This window comes from Gobius niger (genome assembly GCF_951799975.1).
Source record: "Gobius niger genome assembly, chromosome: 1".
NCBI lineage: Eukaryota > Metazoa > Chordata > Actinopteri > Gobiiformes > Gobiidae > Gobius > Gobius niger.
In genome coordinates, this window is record NC_136852.1 from 25112827 (window position 1) to 25130018 (window position 17192).

The window sequence follows — 17192 nt, forward strand, 5'->3', positions numbered from 1 at the left end:
ACACAGTGGATCTACTGGTATTTTTACTGTCCATGTTCCAGAGCTGATCCTGGAGCAAGTGCGGAAATGACACGCCCACAAACAAACGCAGCTGCTCGTGGTTCATCATGCTTTACGGTACGTCACGTGATAAACCCAGAGGCGGGGCGTACTCAGTTTTACCATGTGGTACTTTTAACTTCCACTTTAGTAATATCATCATTAAGTAGCCTATCTGTACTCTTAGTTGAGTTTTTTTTACAGTTAGTTATTCGCTCCATAATGAGCAAATAGCTCAATTTAATGTGGCACATAGCCTAAAATAGATGTAGCCTAGTTTGTGTTTCATGTAGGATGTTTACATGAAGAGACAGGTATCATCGCTCTGTTTGTTTTTGTACTTCGCCATAATATAGCGCGAGGGAACGGAGAGAAACGAGAGTCGGTCAGCTCCTCCCCTCAGCGTTACCATGGAGACACGCCATATTTGACAAAATTATATATATAAAAAAACACTTATAGGCCTGTGTTGACCTTACAATCATTAGATGAAAACATGTAAATTTTGACCCTTTGTCCTCACTTTTGAGCTCAAGTTTCCGACTTTTCATTCTTATAGAACTGGGCTCCCTTCCTCTGGTGCTCTTTTCAACAATTAAAACTGCTCATTATTTTGTTTGTCCTCTATGGTATACAGAATAATAGCTATGAAATATCAAAACAATATTTCCAGCACAAGTGTCCTTCATCGGGTAAATAAAAAGTAAAAAATGACAAAATTATACACACACCTGGCAGTGCACGATGCACCGATGAGAAAAGATCTCCCTATTTTTCACAACCCAATGTTGGCAAGTGTGGCTTAAATCTTCCAACACGATGAATACTTCCTGGACGACGAGACTTTTCACCATTTATGTCACAACTAGAATGTAATCATACTTATACGCTCATACTCAGTAAAAAAAAAAAAGGACCTGGGGAAATGCTCCTCTTATTTGTCATTATTAGGTTACTACTTTTTACTTCTTCTGGAGTGAAATAATTTAAAAGTGAAGCTATCTATTTGATACCCCAGAGACCCCGATTGACCCCGAGGCTCCGGGCCAATCTGGGTTCCAGTACTACGCATGACGGAGCAAGTGAAACTTTATACTAGGGTTTACAGTAATTTGCTTCCCAGCCTGCTATATCAAGGACAATGATTGGACTAAATCCTTCCAGATGCTTCTTCATTGAGTCTCAAAAATCAGTGTGAAATCATTTTACTTTTTTACATTCATTTTGAGAAGACCCAGCAAAGACACTGTTTTGTTCATTTGTTGTCTTTATTGGAGTGTGTTCAGAATCGGAATCACAGCAACAGTTCAACGGCAAATCAAAACAACCCTCATCACAACAGAGACGACTCACAATGTAGGAAAACTAAACAGAAAGCAACAGTGTATTCAATGCACAATCATTTCGAACATTCATTTTCATAAGCAGTTATGTAAACACTGGTAAGTCTTAAATTCCAAAGGTGTTTTTCTGCACACTGCACCCCAACAGAGAATTGGCTGCTTCCACACACTCAGCCAGACCCGAGGCTGAAAAACAGACATATCATTACTTTAATATCGACTGTAAAAACTTAGAGCAAATCAACTGGTATCTAATTGTAATGGCAATTTTAATCATAAAATAGTGAAGAATGTCTGTATACAGGTATAATAATGTCCAAATTACCACTCTGTGACTGCAGCCACGTCACCGCCTTCATGACCAAAAGCTCCCACTCATCTTTAGCTTCAGCTTTGAGACCATGGAGCCAGACCAGAGCCAGAATGGTGGCCCACACTTCTTTCTTTGCCTAAAAACACAAAGCAATATCAACAAATATGATTTAATAGGAAGACTCTAGACTGTAAAGTTAAGTTATAAGTTAAGTTACTGTATTAATCTCTGTAGAGAAATCTCTGTAGAGAAATTAGTTCTCTGCATTTGACCCATCCTCAGTGTCGCATGGGGCGAATGTAGGAGCAGTGAGCTGCCAGCATGGGCCGGTGCTCGGGGACCCATCTCCATGATGTGGAGCCAGGCTGGTGATCAGAAACACCTGGCTGGAGGATTCACCTATTGCACATGTTTTTATAACCTACCACTAACCTACGCAGACATGGGGAGAACATGCAAACTCCACACAGAAAGGCCCCGTCCAGGTGGGAATCAAGCCCGGGAACTTCGAACTGTGAGGTATGAGCACTAACCGTTGCGTCACCATGCCTAGTTGTCTCTCAATATTGTTATTGCGGCAACCTGTCACTAGCCCTTTACCAGTGATACGTGATGCTGCTCAGGAGAACTTGGATTGAGTTCAAATGTCTTTGCCTGTATCAAAAATGTCTACAACAAACTGACAGGTCATGATTAGTTTTATCCAGTGTGTCTGCAATGTGGAAAAATGTTTGAGTGGAGTCCATATTGGCGATGTACACCACAGTTTTCTATTTTTCTCTCTGTTCCAGAACTCACCACTGAAGGTTGTTTGTCTTCAAGATCTTTGCTCGTCTTTCCCACGACTTTGGCCAGAGCCGACTCTAACTCCCAGCAGCCTGAGGCCTTCTGCAGGGACACCAGCTCCAGTAGAGGGTCCCGCCTTGCTTCAGATTTAGGAAGTGCACACTCAGCACTAACCATATTTTCTGCAAAGCTGTGATAGCCTGTAGAGGTCATTTGATATAGGTGATTATGGGTCTGAGCCATTAAAATGTCATGTTGTCAAGAAGAAGAAGATCTTTATTTATACAGCGCCTTTCACAGACATAGTCACAAAGCGCTTTACATGAGACAATTGTACATTCACTCCATACTCGGTGGTGGTAAACTACGTTTGTAGCTTCAGTTTCCCCTGGGGGAGACTGACAGAAGCGCTGTCGCGATGGCACACGTCTGCGCCAACAGACCCTCTGACCACCAAAACATTCACATCCTGGCCTATTGTACATGTTTTTAGTGGTAGGGGAAACCGGAGCACCCGAAGGAAACCTACGCAGACACGGTGAGAACATGCAAACTCCACACAGAAAGGCCCCGTCTAGGTAGGAATCGAACCCGGGACCTTCTAGCTGTGAAGCGAGAGCACTAACCGCTGCGCAACCGTGCCGCCCGTCAAAGCACTAGTACCAAGTCCCTTCATAGATTATACTGTATATATATGAATATTTTATACACGGTACTTAGGTGTCCAACCTGCCATACAACTCACACAAGCCCCCACGAGAACAACACAGAATATTACTAATGACAAAAGAATAACACTTTTGTCATTAAAAGCATTATTGTGTAGCGGCTAGCGCTTGTGCTTCACGGCTAGAAGATCCCGGGTTTGATTCCCAACCTGGACGGGGCCTTTCTGTGTGGAGTTTGCATGTTCCCGTATTTGAGCTTTCCTCCAGGTCCTCCGGCTTCCTCTACTACTAAAAACATGTACAATAGGCCAGGATGAATGAGAGTGTATTTGAGAGTGTGAGTGGGGGACAATGGATGCAAATTAGCCTCATGCTACAATACGGCGTGGTGTGCTTACATGCATGAGTCATTAACATGCTCTGTCCTGACCAAATAAACAAACAATTTTTATTCAACATGTCATTATCGTGAAAGCCCTAATACCAAACTTCAGTCTGTAAGTCCTTTCATAGATTATATTGCATATTGTATACACAGTACTTACCTCCCTTTGGGGCACGAGCCATTCGACCCATAGGAGCCCCCTCTAGAAGAACACACAATATTATTAATGACAAATGTATAATACTATTCAATCAGGTCAACTAATCAATGCTGGTCTGCTTTCAGTTACAGCACATCACTGTCAGTGGTACGGGACCCATTTGCCAGGAGTAAAATTAACTAAACCTCCAACAGCCGCCAAAGATTTAGACTCAGAATCTGATTTCAGTTCAGAGGCGTGGCCAGAGTTTGTCTAATGCTATTGTGTGGTGTCATTATGTGATTGTGTTGCAACTTTTTTGGGGGAGTTTCACGTTTTCAAACTTTAGTCTCGTTTAGACTCTAAAAAATCTAGTTTGTTCCAGGCCCAAATTTAGATGATGATTTAATTAAACCACTTACCACTGGGGGGCGCAGGAGCTAAACGGCCTGTGAAAAAAATACATACTGTACTTGCATTGCCTCTGCCCCAGTCCTCTTTGTTATAAGTACACAGTATACAATAATTAGTGTATGCAATAATAAGTATACATTTCAACATTTCAGTTGTTTTATAGTTTAACCTGAAAACAACCTGAGCCTCAACTGAACTCATCTTGTTTCTTTGTTAGTTTTTTTTTTTTCAATTTAAAAAAGGCATTAATTTAAAGTTTTGTCTGTTAATTGTATAGACACGTTTGCTTGAAGATAACTTTATCTTGTACTTACCTGTTATTTTTTTTATTAAAGCCTAACTTTTTGTAACAATATGCTGCCATAGACAAAGGATTATCCACAGATGTTGATACTTACTTTTACTTTTTACTTCTTGGAGACTTTTGGGTTTGGATTCGGGACCTGACAAATGTTGAAAAAGTATTAGCTAAACAACCACAGCTGCAACAGTTTTGTTAAGAGCAATGGTACAAGATTCATCCTGATCATTGTGCACATTTAATCTGCAACTACAGGAAACGTCTGGATGAAATTCTTGCTGCCAAAGAAGGGTCAACCAGCGATTGAATCCAAGGGTTCATTTACTTTTTCCATCCTGTCCTTACTTGTTGTGGCCAATAAAAATATGATAACATGTAATTGTTTGGGTGGTATTAGTTTAAGAGGACACTGTTTACTCATTACTGTTTTGTTCTTGGGGATTTTGATCCAACTTGCCTCTGTATAGCTATTTCTCAAGGAACTGAGGCACGAAGAATTAAACTGAGCTTAGATTCTCGTCTTTCAAACGAGCCACAGCATGTGTCCATAGCGATAACAGAGAATACACGATGGTGCTACAAATATCATGAAAAATGGTCTGGATTGTTGGCACTCAACAGCTAAATCCCCAAAACAGCGCAGCACTCAATGTGTTAATAAAGATCAGACCACATTTTTTGAGCAATTTAGGAAGAAATGTAAGAAATTCCTAAGGATTCACATACTTTTTCCTTCCGCTGTAATGCAAGTGTCAAAAGAAAATACTATAGGTTTGAACTGTAGGACTTGTTTTTAACTTACAGGCCTCAAAAACAGGCATGCTGCCGCCCGCCATTAGGGGCATGGGCATGCCCTAATACCAAACTTCAGTCTGTAAGTCCTTTCATAGATTATATTGCATATTGTATACACAGTACTTACTTCCCTCTGAGGCACAAGTCCTTGGACGTACACGAGCCCCCACTAGAAGAACACACAATATTATTAACTAGAAATGCAATGGCTGCGCCATTGCGATTGACTGCGGAAATGCGGGAAGCGAATGCAGAAATTGCATAAACTCTTCAAATTGCATAATCAAATTTGCATAAACTGGTAAAATGCATAAAATGTCATGTTGCATAAACGGTATAAAGTGGTAAATTGCATGAATGGGATAATTCGCATAAATCCTAAATGGCATAAACTCTTAAATTGCATAAACGCTTTAAAATGCATAAACTGGTTAAATCCCATAAAGTGGTTACTTTGCATAAATTATTAATATTGCATAAACTTTTATATTCCATAAACTGGTCAAACTGTTGAAATGGCCTCAGTGCTTGATTGGCAGAAGCTGCACAAATGGCTGAAAGTCCTGGAGTCTCCCGATTGGCTGGATTCGCACATACACACTAATGCGACAGGTCCACATACACACCAATGCAAAAATTTCAAACTCCTGTATAAAAAAACTGGAAAACTGCAGAAGGCCAAAACTCAAAACCCACAAGTTGCAGAAGCTGAACATGCACAAAGTTCAGAAATTGCATAAAATGCAGAAAAAAGTGCGGAAAAGCATGGATTTGCGGTAGCCCCATTATAAGTCAATGGGAAAAATCTCCGACATTTTGGCCGATTGCAGAAAAACCGTAAGTTGCAGAAGTCCCAAAAGTAATAGCACCCTTCTCCTCAACATGCGGAACATTTTGATGCATAACTTGCATAAATTGCACAAAGCATGAAGGTGCTGAAAGCTCTAGAAAATCGGGAAAAAGATGGAAGAGGAATAATAACTAGAAATGCAATGGCTGCGCCATTGCGATTGACTGCGGAAATGCGGGAAGCGAATGCAGAAATTGCATAAACTCTTCAAATTGCATAATCACATTTGCATAAACTGTATAAACTGCATAAAGTGGTAAAATGTATGAATGGGTTAATTTGCATAAATTATGTTAATAGAATAAACTCTTTAAAATGCATAAATCCTAAATGGCATAAACTCTTAAGTTGCATAAACGCTTTAAAATGCATTAACTGGTTAAATCCCATAAAGTGGTTACTTTGCATAAATTATTAATGTTGCATAAACTTTTATATTCCATAAACTGGTCAAACTGTTGAAATGGCCTCAGTGCTTGATTGGCAGAAGCTGCACAAATGGCTGAAAGTCCTGGAGTCTCCCGATTGGCTGGATTCCCCCATACACACTAATGCAAAAATTTCAAACTCTCGTATAAAAAAACTGGAAAACTGCAGGAGGCCAATTTTTTCTCAAAACCCACAAGTTGCATAAGCTGAACATGCACAAAGTGCAGAAATTGCATAAAATGCAGAAAAAAGTGCAGAAAAGCATGGATTTGCGGCAGCCCCATTATAAGTCAATGGGAAAAATCTCCGACATTTTGGCCGATTGCGGAAAAAACGTAAGTTGCAGAAGTCCCAAAAGTAATAGCACCCTTCTCCTCAACATGCGGAACGTTTTGATGCATAACTTGCATAAATTGCACAAAGCATGAAGGTGCTGAAAGCTCTAGAAAATCGGGAAAAAGATGGAAGAGGAATAATAATAAAGAACATGAAAACCAATAATTGACTGCGGAAGAATTCCGCAGTCAATCAATAAAGAACATGAAAACCAATAATTGACTGCGGAAGAATTCCGCAGTCAATCAATGACAAATGTATAATACTATTCAATCAGAATCAACTAATCAATGCTGGTCTGTTTTCAGTTACAGCACATCACTGTCAGTGGTACGGGACCCATTTGCCAGAAGTATAATTAACTAAACCTCCAACATCCGCCAAAGATTTAGACTCAGAATCTGATTTCAGTTCAGAGAGGCGTGACCCGAGTTTGTCTAATGATAATGTGTGGTGTCATTATGTGATTATGTTGCAACTTTTTGGGGGAGTTTCACGTTTTCAAACTTTAGTCTCGTTTAGACTCTAAAAAATCTAGTTTGTTCCAGGCCCAAATTTAGAAGATGATTTAAATAAATCACTTACCACTGGGGGGCGCAGGAGCTAAACGGCCTGTGAAAAAAATACATACTGTACTTGCATTGCCTCTGCCCCAGTCCTCTTTGTTATAAGTACACAGTATACAATAATTAGTGTGTACAATAATAAGTATACAATAATAAGTATACATTTCAACATTTCAGTTGTTTTATAGTTTAACCTGAAAACAACCTGAGCCTCAACTGAACTCATCTTGTTTCTTTGTTAGTTTTTATTTTCAATTGAAAAAAGGGATTAATGTAAAGTTTTGTCTGTTAATTGTATGGACACGTTTGCTTGATGATAACTTTATCTTGTACTTACCTGTTATTTTTGATTGACTGCGGAATTCTTCCGCAGTCAATTATTGGTTTTCATGTTCTTTATTATTATTCCTCTTCCATCTTTTTCCCGATTTTCTCCAGCTTTCAGCACCTTCATGCTTTGTGCAATTTATGCAAGTTATGCATCAAAATGTTCCGCATGTTGAGGAGAAGGGTGCTATTACTTTTGGGACTTCTGCAATTTACGTTTTTTCCGCAATCGGCCAAAATGTCGGAGATTTTTCCCATTGACTTATAATGGGGCTGCCGCAAATCCATGCTTTTCTGCACTTTCTTCTGCATTTTATGCAATTTCTGCACTTTGTGCATGTTCAGCTTCTGCAACTTGTGGGTTTTGAGAAAAAATTGTCCTTCTGCAGATTTCCAGTTTTTTTATACGAGAGTTTGAAATTTTTGCATTGGTGTGTATGGGGGGAATCCAGCCAATGGGGAGACTCCAGGACTTTCAGCCATTTGTGCTTCTGCCAATCAAGCACTGAGGCCATTTCAACAGTTTGACCAGTTTATGGAATATTAACAATTTATGCAAATTAACCACTTTATGCATTTTAAACCGTTTATGCAACTTAAGAGTTTATGCAATTTACAAAATTTATGCAAATTACCCCATTCATGCATTTTACCATTTTATGCAGTTTATACAGTTTATGCAACATGACATTTTATGCATTTTACCAGTTTATGCAAATTAACCACTATGGAATTTAAACAGTTTATGCATTTTAAAGCACTATTATTCAACTCAATAGGGATTTTCACATATAACCAATTTATGCAATTTGAACAGTTTATGCAATTTCTGCATTCGCTTCCCGCAATTCCGCAGTCAATCGCAATGGCACAGCCATTGCATTTCTAGTTTTTATTAAAGTCTAACTTTTTGTAACAATATGCTGCTATAGACAAAAGATTATCCACAGATGTTGATGCTTTTTGGAGACTTTTGGGTTTGGATTCGGGACCTGACAAATGTTGAAAAAGTATTAGCTAAACAACAACAGCTGCAACAGTTTTGTTAAGAGCAATGGTACAAGATTCATCCTGATCATTGTGCACATTTAATCTGCAACTACAGGAAACGTCTGGATGAAATTCTTGCTGCCAAAGAAGGGTCAACCAGCGATTGAATCCAAGGGTTCATTTACTTTTTCCATCCTGTCCTGTCCTTACTTGTTGTGGCCAATAAAAATATGATAACATGTAATTGTTTGGGTGGTACTAGTTTAAGAGGACACTGTTTACTCATTACTGTTTTGGTCTTGGTGATTTTGATCCAACTTGCCTCTGTATATCTATTTCTCAGGAACTGAGGCATGAAGAATTAAACCGAGCTTAGATTCTCGTCTTTCAAACGAGCCACAGCATGTGTCCATAGCGATAACACACACACGATGGTGCTACAAATATCATGAAAAATGGTCTGGATTGTTGGCACTCAACAGCTAAATCCCAAAAACAGCGCGGCACTCAATGTGTTAATAAAGATCAGACCACATTTTTTGAGCAATTTAGGAAGAAATGTAAGAAATTCTTAAGGATTCACATACCTTTTCCTTCCACTGCCGACCTTTGGGGCATGGGCATGATGCCGCCCGCCATTTGGGGCATGGGCATGCTGCAGGCCGACCTTTGGGGCATGGGCATGCTGCAGGCCGACCTTTGGGGCATGGGCATGATGGCGCCCGCCATTCGGGGCATGGGCATGCTGCAGTACGCCATTTGGGGCACGGGCATGCTGCAGGCCGCCCTTCGGGGCCTGCTGCAGGTCGTGATCACTGTGGGGTAATCAGATAAATACAAAATTAGGAGCTTTTAAACTCTCGTTGGTTGAATCTTTCTTCTTTTCAACAGCAAGACATTGTGTTCATTAAATTAAAACCTTTGAGATTGAGATGTGTTAAATACAAGTTATTTTTTCTAAAATAATATGGTGACGTGTGTTAAATGGAGATGAGTGACAGGCTTAATCTGATAATATAATTTTTTGGGTGGAAAAGTAAATAAAAATACATAATGAACAATAAATAAAATAATCAATCAATCAATAAAAGCATTGAGAGAACGCGTAATCCTTGACATACTGCATCTCACAGGGACGTCTCTCCGCAGCAGAGGGCCCTGAACGGCTTCGCCGCTGGTTTTGTTCACAGCGATGAACGCAGTGAAGGAGCTGCTCACTCCCGATTGGACGCTCAGGTCAATAATTTTCTTCTTCTTAGAGTCGTCGATTTGTCCTCTGTCGTCCCCCTGCTCCTGCTCCAAAGACCGAATGAGAGAGCGAGCCGCGAGCCTGTGCACTGTGAGCCTGCAGACAAACAGGAGGGGCGAGTCTAGGCCATATACTCACTACAAATAACTGAGTAGTGAGTTATTACTACTCAGTAATAACTCACTATTACTGTTGATGGTGTGGTTAAGGTTGGATAAATAATTCAAAGGTAAAACGTTTTTTTTGACCTGCATTTGACTCATCCTTCTAGACAGGATGCTCAAGATGCAAAACTATAGTTGGTTCATAAGAAAATGTTCTCTTAAATTAGTGTTGGGTAACTTTGTGCCTTACCCAGTGTCCTCTGTCGGTTTGAGGCTAAAGTTGAGCTTGTTCTCAGTGGGACGTCCCGCCAGGCTGTACTTCACAGTCACACAGCCCTCAGCTGCCTCTTTATTCTAAACACATCACACCCGTTGACTAATGCTGTAAACACAAATGCACAGACTCCTGTAGTAGCGCGCTGAGCACCTGTCCTGTGAGCTGGGCGTACAGCAGGGATCGTTGGCCCTGGAAAATGGATGTGAGAGGAGGGGACAGTACGGTGACAGACATCCCCTTCGGCAGGTCCCATTTGACTGAGATGTCGACCACAGCCGGCTGCATGGCGAACCGCAGAGACTGGATCACCTGTTGAAGAGAGTTAATAAGAGTCATTATTAACTTCCCTTTGGGGTCAAGTAAAATTGCATTTTATGTCATTGGGGGATGGATTACTTTTTTAATGGATCGGTATTGTATGATTAATACAGTGGTCTTCCCCCCTCCCCGAAAATGTCAGTTTATTTGTTTGAAATGAATACTTTTTCATAATTTTTATGTTGTATATATGTTATATATGTTAAATGTAATATACATTTGTGGGGGCTATTGGAATAGGGGGAACATCAATGAAAAAAGGTTGGATTAAGAAAAGTTTGACTTTGTTTATTTGTTTATTTGTTTATTTATTTATTTATTTATTTATTTATTTATTTATTTATTTATTTATTTATTTATTTATTTATTTATTTATTTATTTATTTGATAGGGACATGTGTGAACAATAAACATGTACCACACTACAACATTTATAGCCAAGGCTAATTTGCAATGTCCGTCCCTAGAAGGGCTTTTCAGGGCTTGAAGGTTGTCATACTTTGGGCTGCATCCGGTCACTTCCTGTGATGAACTGGGCGTGGCCGCCTCCTTCTTTGGCCAAACCATTGATAAGAGCAGTACTTGCTCCTTCACCGATCCCAAAAGAGAAACACCTGCAAGAAAGAAGATTTTGATGTTACTGACTACTTTTGCTTACCAAGTGTAGCTTTTTTAAGTGCCCAGACTCTGCTAAATTATTTTACTACTAACTAATACTAACAGACTGTGAACCGGGGCGAGGGGGTGAACCAACTTTCCCACACCTGGCACACAATTCTGAAGAAGTCGGACTGCAGATGGCACTGTCAGCCTGCTACTACAAGCAGGAAGATAGTGTCAAAAACTGTGTCAATCAGCTGACCAGTGTTGTAACAGTTTTATTCAGAGTTATTATTCACCAAAACTAGTCACAGCAAATACACAAACTAACCTAGCTATAAGAACAAAAGTAGCATCATTCTTAGAAGACCTAATGAACCTAATTGAACTATTTATACTAACTTAATACAAACTTGAATAAAGGACCTTTAACTTTTACCTGTGAGAGGCTGAATTGGACTTGACCAGGTTTTTAACTTCTTTGGTGTTTCCAACTTCTCCATCAGTGAAGACAAACAGCTACAGAGCACATTTCACATTGTTTTACACTTAAATCTGCACTCATTTATTGTATATTGTCTTAGCTCTGAACACGTGAACACTGATGATGTACACACACCTGTCTGGGCTGGTTGGGGATGCAGCTCTGGCTGTAGATGCGTTTCAGAGGAGCCAGAATCTCAGTGCCTCCCAGATTCGCCTGCATCTTTTCCACCTCTTTCAGAGCCTGCTCCATCGTCTCCTGTTTGTACTCCACACTCTCACTGACAAAAGAAAAAACACCCACCAAAGCATGTTTTAAAGTTAAGCAGGTTAATAGGTGTGATGTTGGTTTCTAGTAAATTCATGACATTCTGAAAAGACTATCCAAATGAAACAAAAACTGTCCCAAAGTTCAGTGGCTTCTCTGTTGACGTCAGTTGGTAAAAACTCAAAAATGTACAAGATAAAATAAACAAGGTAATGTTTGTAGGGTGCGCTCTTCATGGTTTAAAAAAGGCTCTACAACTAGAGCTTGGGCTGCCATCAGCACAAGTGAAGACACAGGCACAAGTTTCACTTGATGTGAATATGCCACGCTTCATTTGAAAGCCAAGAACATTCAGAGTTCAGGTACTGGGGTTTTACCAAAAATATTGACAAAAGGGAAATCTTTACAGTAATGGAACATATTGTGAACTACAGCAACAACAAAATACAATTGTCAGTTTAAAAATATCTGAGATCAAGTGTAAAAAAACATTTACGGGAAGATTTGTTCAAATGTGGATCCGAAACTGTAGATGTTAAAAAAGCAGCCCATGGGTAAGCTCTTCAACAGCAGCAGCAGAGTGTTCTGAGAAAAACAAAGGGTGAGAAAATTCCAACACCTACCACTAAAATATAGATCTCATATTCACTGCATACCCTGGCACTGGCAATTCGACCTCCGGATTGGTTTCCATGATCCATGGAGCAGTCCATACTTCCCGATCGATCCAGTAAAAACACAAACTCTCCAGAAGAGGACACAGAGGACATTACATCTTTGGGAAACTCCGGATACAAACTCAACATTACGGCCGTGTCTCCCATCAGAGTTCCTGAAACCAACAGAGAGTTGTTATTTTGTTTGTTCATTCAGACGTTCTTACTTCATTATGTTTAAGATTATCTTTTTGCTCACTGGTTAGATCTTTACACTCAGCTAACATGAATTAGACCGTTTCAGTTCTCCTTATCTAAGCAAGAGGTAGTTCTAAGACGGCCAATAATTTTTCTGAGGTTTATATAATTACTGATCCAAATGGATTGATTTTTGTTTCAGACCAAGTTCTTCTACCAAAACACTCCTGACAGTAATATCTCTTGGCACTCCCTGGTAGGGCTGAAAGATACATCGTTATCGATATCGAGACATGTTTTTCACCTAACCCATAGTTATACATTGTAATGATTACTTTTTAACGCAAGATGGCAGTAGATCCTCCACAATGAGGCCAGTGTACAGAGCTGTTTGTTTTTCCTGTGTCCTCACCGGCTTCAGCAGAGGCCTGTCCCGCCTCCACCACTGCTGAGGGCTCATGGGTGTCCTTATAATAAATGAGCAGCTCCACGTCTCTGTCAAACTTGTGTCCTGCTGCCAGCTTCACCTGCAGTCAAAGACATAAACATGTATTTATACTTCCAATTGTATACTTTATTCAGGCTTTATAAATGCTGAAGGACATAAGAAATGAAGATAAGTAAAGAGTAAAGTAAAGATATGTAAAAGTGTCCCTACAAATGAAGCACTGGTTATAAAACATGAAATACAAATCATTATTATTAATTATTATCATTAATTTACTCAAAGTTGTTTTTAAAATCTTTAATAACACATGATATTTAGGACTTTGAAGTAAAGGAAGATTTATTTTTTACCGATGCTGTAGTTTGATCTTGGCTGAGGAACTCCAGAGGGTCCATGGTGCAGCTGGACTCCACTTTGGAGATGGGTCGCGCAGACTGGACTCGGGCCAAAAAAGTCAGATCATAGGGAACCAGGGAAGATGGCACTGACGTCACTGTGACACTGCTGCTTTCTGTTCCTGGAAAATTATTTATTTATCCATTTTCAGCACAGCCTCGTCATCATAAGATGAGTCTGAAGCTTTGTTATTACATAAATACAATATGAGCAGCCGCTTTATCTGATTTTCCCTGGTTTTAATTCTCAGTCATCTAGGTTGAACTTCCTGAATGACCAAGACTTCACATTGTTTTGGTGAATTTGGCAAAGAATGCCTTGTGACTATGAGAAAGCACAGAGGAAGGCGATGTCACTGTTTGAACAGACACGACCATATGATTATCTTTCTATTCTTTTTTATCTTCCTCTGTTTCAACACGAGAGTGAAATCTTTTTGAGTTTAAAGATGTACAGGAAACTTCATATAAAGTGTAATGTAAATATGTGAATATGTACATGATTTGAATATATATTGTATATTTGTCAAATTTGTAAAAAAAAAAAGGGACATTTGCATGAATTTGGCATTTATTTAAAACTAGAAATAAATTCGATCAATCCATCAAATCTGACCTGCGGGCTGGTACCGAGGGTTGAGGACAGCGGGGAGACAAAACCTCAGTGCTTCATCGGCCTGAACATCCAGCTCAGTGACATACTCCAGCCTGATGGAGGCGCTCTCTCCTGGAGGCAGACTGCCCACACTCATGGAGAAAATATCTGGACTCTGGTCACTCTCCTCCAGTAGAAAGGCCTGCTGACCGGAGCTCAGTGCATCGTCGTACTCCTCACGAGCCTGGGAAAAGATTGTTTGTGTAAGCTCTCAGTCGTACAGGAGTTGTCCATCTTACATGAAGGTTCTTGAGCAACTGTGCTCTGTAGTACAGAAGAACATTCCGAATAGCTGGGAATGGATTGTTAAAAAAGGATTGTTCACATCTTTATTAAAAAGGATGTGTACAAAATGTGCCTGTGGTGGTGCTGAGCAGTTGAAGGTTATGAACCAAACTAAAGGAGCACTTAGTCCTCACAAAAAACCTCAACAAATCAACATTAAAGCCAAAATGTTCATTTCCTGACTAGTATTTCTCACCCATTAGCAGATTCCTCAATGAACCAATCATTTTTTTGTTTTTGTGCTGAGACTTCCTACAAAAAGAACTGAAAACTAAACCATTTTTTCTGCTGGTCAGCTGCATATGCATGTCATTTATAGATGCCATATGTACAGTTTATTTTCTACTGTTCCCATTGCCATGTTGGCCACTTTAGTGTAAACTAGTGCAATTTGTGAGACTATTGTGGTCTTACATGGTCTATAACCGTGTGTGTTCCCCATCATGGCTTGGTGGTTGCACTGAGCTGTTCAGGTTGCTACTTTCCACTCTTCACTTACTTGTTTTTTCTCCTTCACCTCCGCCACGATAAGAGTCTGTCCAACTTTGGCGCTGAAATGGCAGACGGCGGCTTCACTGGACATGGGAAAAACGAACACTGCCTCGATGGGTTTCTCCTCCTTGTTTTGATAGAGCAGCGTCGATACCACTGTAGCCACATGGTCCTTCACGTCCACCTGCACCTCCACGCTCTGCAGAGGCACTGGCACAACCACAAGCAGCTTCATGTTATGAAAGAAACATGTAATGACCGTGACATTAGTAAACTATTATTCCTGGGACAAGTCTGGATTGAAACAAGAAATGACAAATTGTTTCCATCAAGGAACTATTCAAACACATATTCATACCTGTCTGGTCAGTCACACTTCACACATTAGAACAGAACGCAGGAGTGGTTGACTGGCCAGACTACATTCTTACAACAATGTGTACCGAGTGTTACGTATGTAACTACGGTTCTATGAATCCCTCCTGACCGCCAGAGGCGGTGCTGAAAGCACTGAATGTTCCCTTCGCGCATGTGCAGGATGAAATAGAAACAGACACCGGAAGAAAGTTGGGTTGAGTGTCTTGCCCAATGACAGTGGTGGGAACAAGGATGGGCCAACTCACAAACCTTTGGGTTCATGAACGACCGCACTATCAACGACTTCTGCACCACAGATTTCCTAAAGTATTATTGGGACTATATTGTATCACAGCACATACATTTGTCTAAATTTGACCATGGGCAATAACATCTCGATATGCCAGTATTTTCTCTTTGTTTCTATCGTCTCCCACTATAATATGTGCAGTCGTATGTTTCTTTGCACTAATTTGTACATTTTACCATGACTGATGTGTATATTGCTTCCTTTTTTAAGTATTATTCCTTGTATAAGTTACCTTTATTCTGTATTACCTCATTGCATTTGAAAGCCAGTGGTTCTCAAACTTTTCACACCAAGTACTAACACAAAAAAAGATTTGACCATATTCAGTAGCACCGGATCTAACCTTTGTCCAGAGCTACAACATGTCTGAACCAGGGGGAACCCGTTTCTTTGCTTACTTTTTTTAATTCATTGTACATATTGATACATTCATTATATTATTATTTACATCGTTCATCCTTGATTGCATATTTTATAACTATTTGCACCCATGTCTTTTTAGGAGCTGCTGACAAGGGAATTTTCTCCGTTTTGAGGTCAGTACTTTTATCTTAACCCTCTGAGTCCCAAAGGTATTTTAGATCATTTCTCTTCCCTTTAATGCCATTAAAAGGAGGGCCAACCTATATCTTTATGCCCTTATTCAGGTTTGAATCTGTCCAAGAGCGGACAAAGAGATGAAGATGTGGTGGTACTTCCTCAAAGTAATCTCCAGTATATTCATGTATTTTTCCCTTGGCTTTAAATAACTATGAAATGAGGTTCTTACCAGGCTGCTTCTGGGGCGTCATCAATCCACAACAGCAGTTCACCATTTTTACTTTCCTTTCTATTTCCTGTGCGTGGAAAAAAACTGTAAATAAGAAACAATCCTTTGATAACTCTCAGAGAGGCAACTAAATCAGACAATTTGAATAGTGACTTTACTTAATCGCTAAATATGGTATATGAGTTTGGGCTAATGTTAAAATGCTGTGAATCTGTGAATCTTGAAGAAGGCACTGAGTGTCGCTGACTGTGGACACAGTGGATCTACTGGTATTTTTACTGGTATTTTTACTGTCCATGTTCCAGCGCTGATCCTCGAGCAAGTGCGGAAATGACACGCCCACAAACAAACACAGCTGCTCGTGGTTCATACTTTACTGTACGTCACGTGATAAACCCAGAGGCGGGGCGTACTCAGTTAATTGTACTTCTTTGACTAGTTTTACAATGTGGTACTTTTAACTTCCACTTCAGTGATATTATCATTAAGTATCTGTTCTCTTAGTTGAGTTTTTTTATACTTAGTTATTCGCTCCACAGATTGGCACAGATCAATTTTAGGCTATGTGTCAATTTAATGTGACACATAGCCTAAAATAGATGTAGCCTAGTTTGTGTTTCATGTAGGATTTTTACATAATTTTTTCG

The 17192-nt window shown here is 39.9% G+C and overlaps 1 protein-coding gene across 1 annotated transcript; it reads right to left on the minus strand.

Moving 5' to 3' along the window:
* Positions 1-1460: 1460 nt before the first annotated feature.
* On the minus strand, positions 1461-16634 carry LOC306964537 (von Willebrand factor A domain-containing protein 5A-like). Its single transcript, XM_079558583.1, has 17 exons — positions 16546-16634; positions 15117-15319; positions 14294-14516; positions 13633-13799; positions 13247-13361; positions 12637-12812; positions 12477-12565; positions 11849-11993; positions 11669-11748; positions 11129-11243; positions 10462-10620; positions 10285-10388; positions 9785-10026; positions 9269-9496; positions 2494-2681; positions 1708-1831; positions 1461-1568 (listed from the first exon to the last, which is right to left on the minus strand). The coding sequence occupies exons 1-17, from the start codon at positions 16589-16591 to the stop codon at positions 1489-1491; spliced, it is 2484 nt and encodes an 827-aa protein (XP_079414709.1). The 5' UTR covers positions 16592-16634; the 3' UTR covers positions 1461-1488.
* Positions 16635-17192: the final 558 nt, after the last annotated feature.

Excerpts from the sequence above, each read along its gene's own strand:
- LOC306964537 (XM_079558583.1), bottom strand. The coding sequence starts at position 16,591 with ATGGTGAACTGCTGTTGTGGATTGATGACGCCCCAGAAGCAGCCTG. Across the intron at positions 11,749-11,848 it reads TCCCCAACCAGCCCAGACAG|CTGTTTGTCTTCACTGATGG; the intron begins GTGTGTGTACAT and ends TGTGCTCTGTAG. Across the intron at positions 10,621-11,128 it reads GTGACCGGATGCAGCCCAAA|GTGATCCAGTCTCTGCGGTT; the intron begins GTATGACAACCT and ends TCTCTTCAACAG.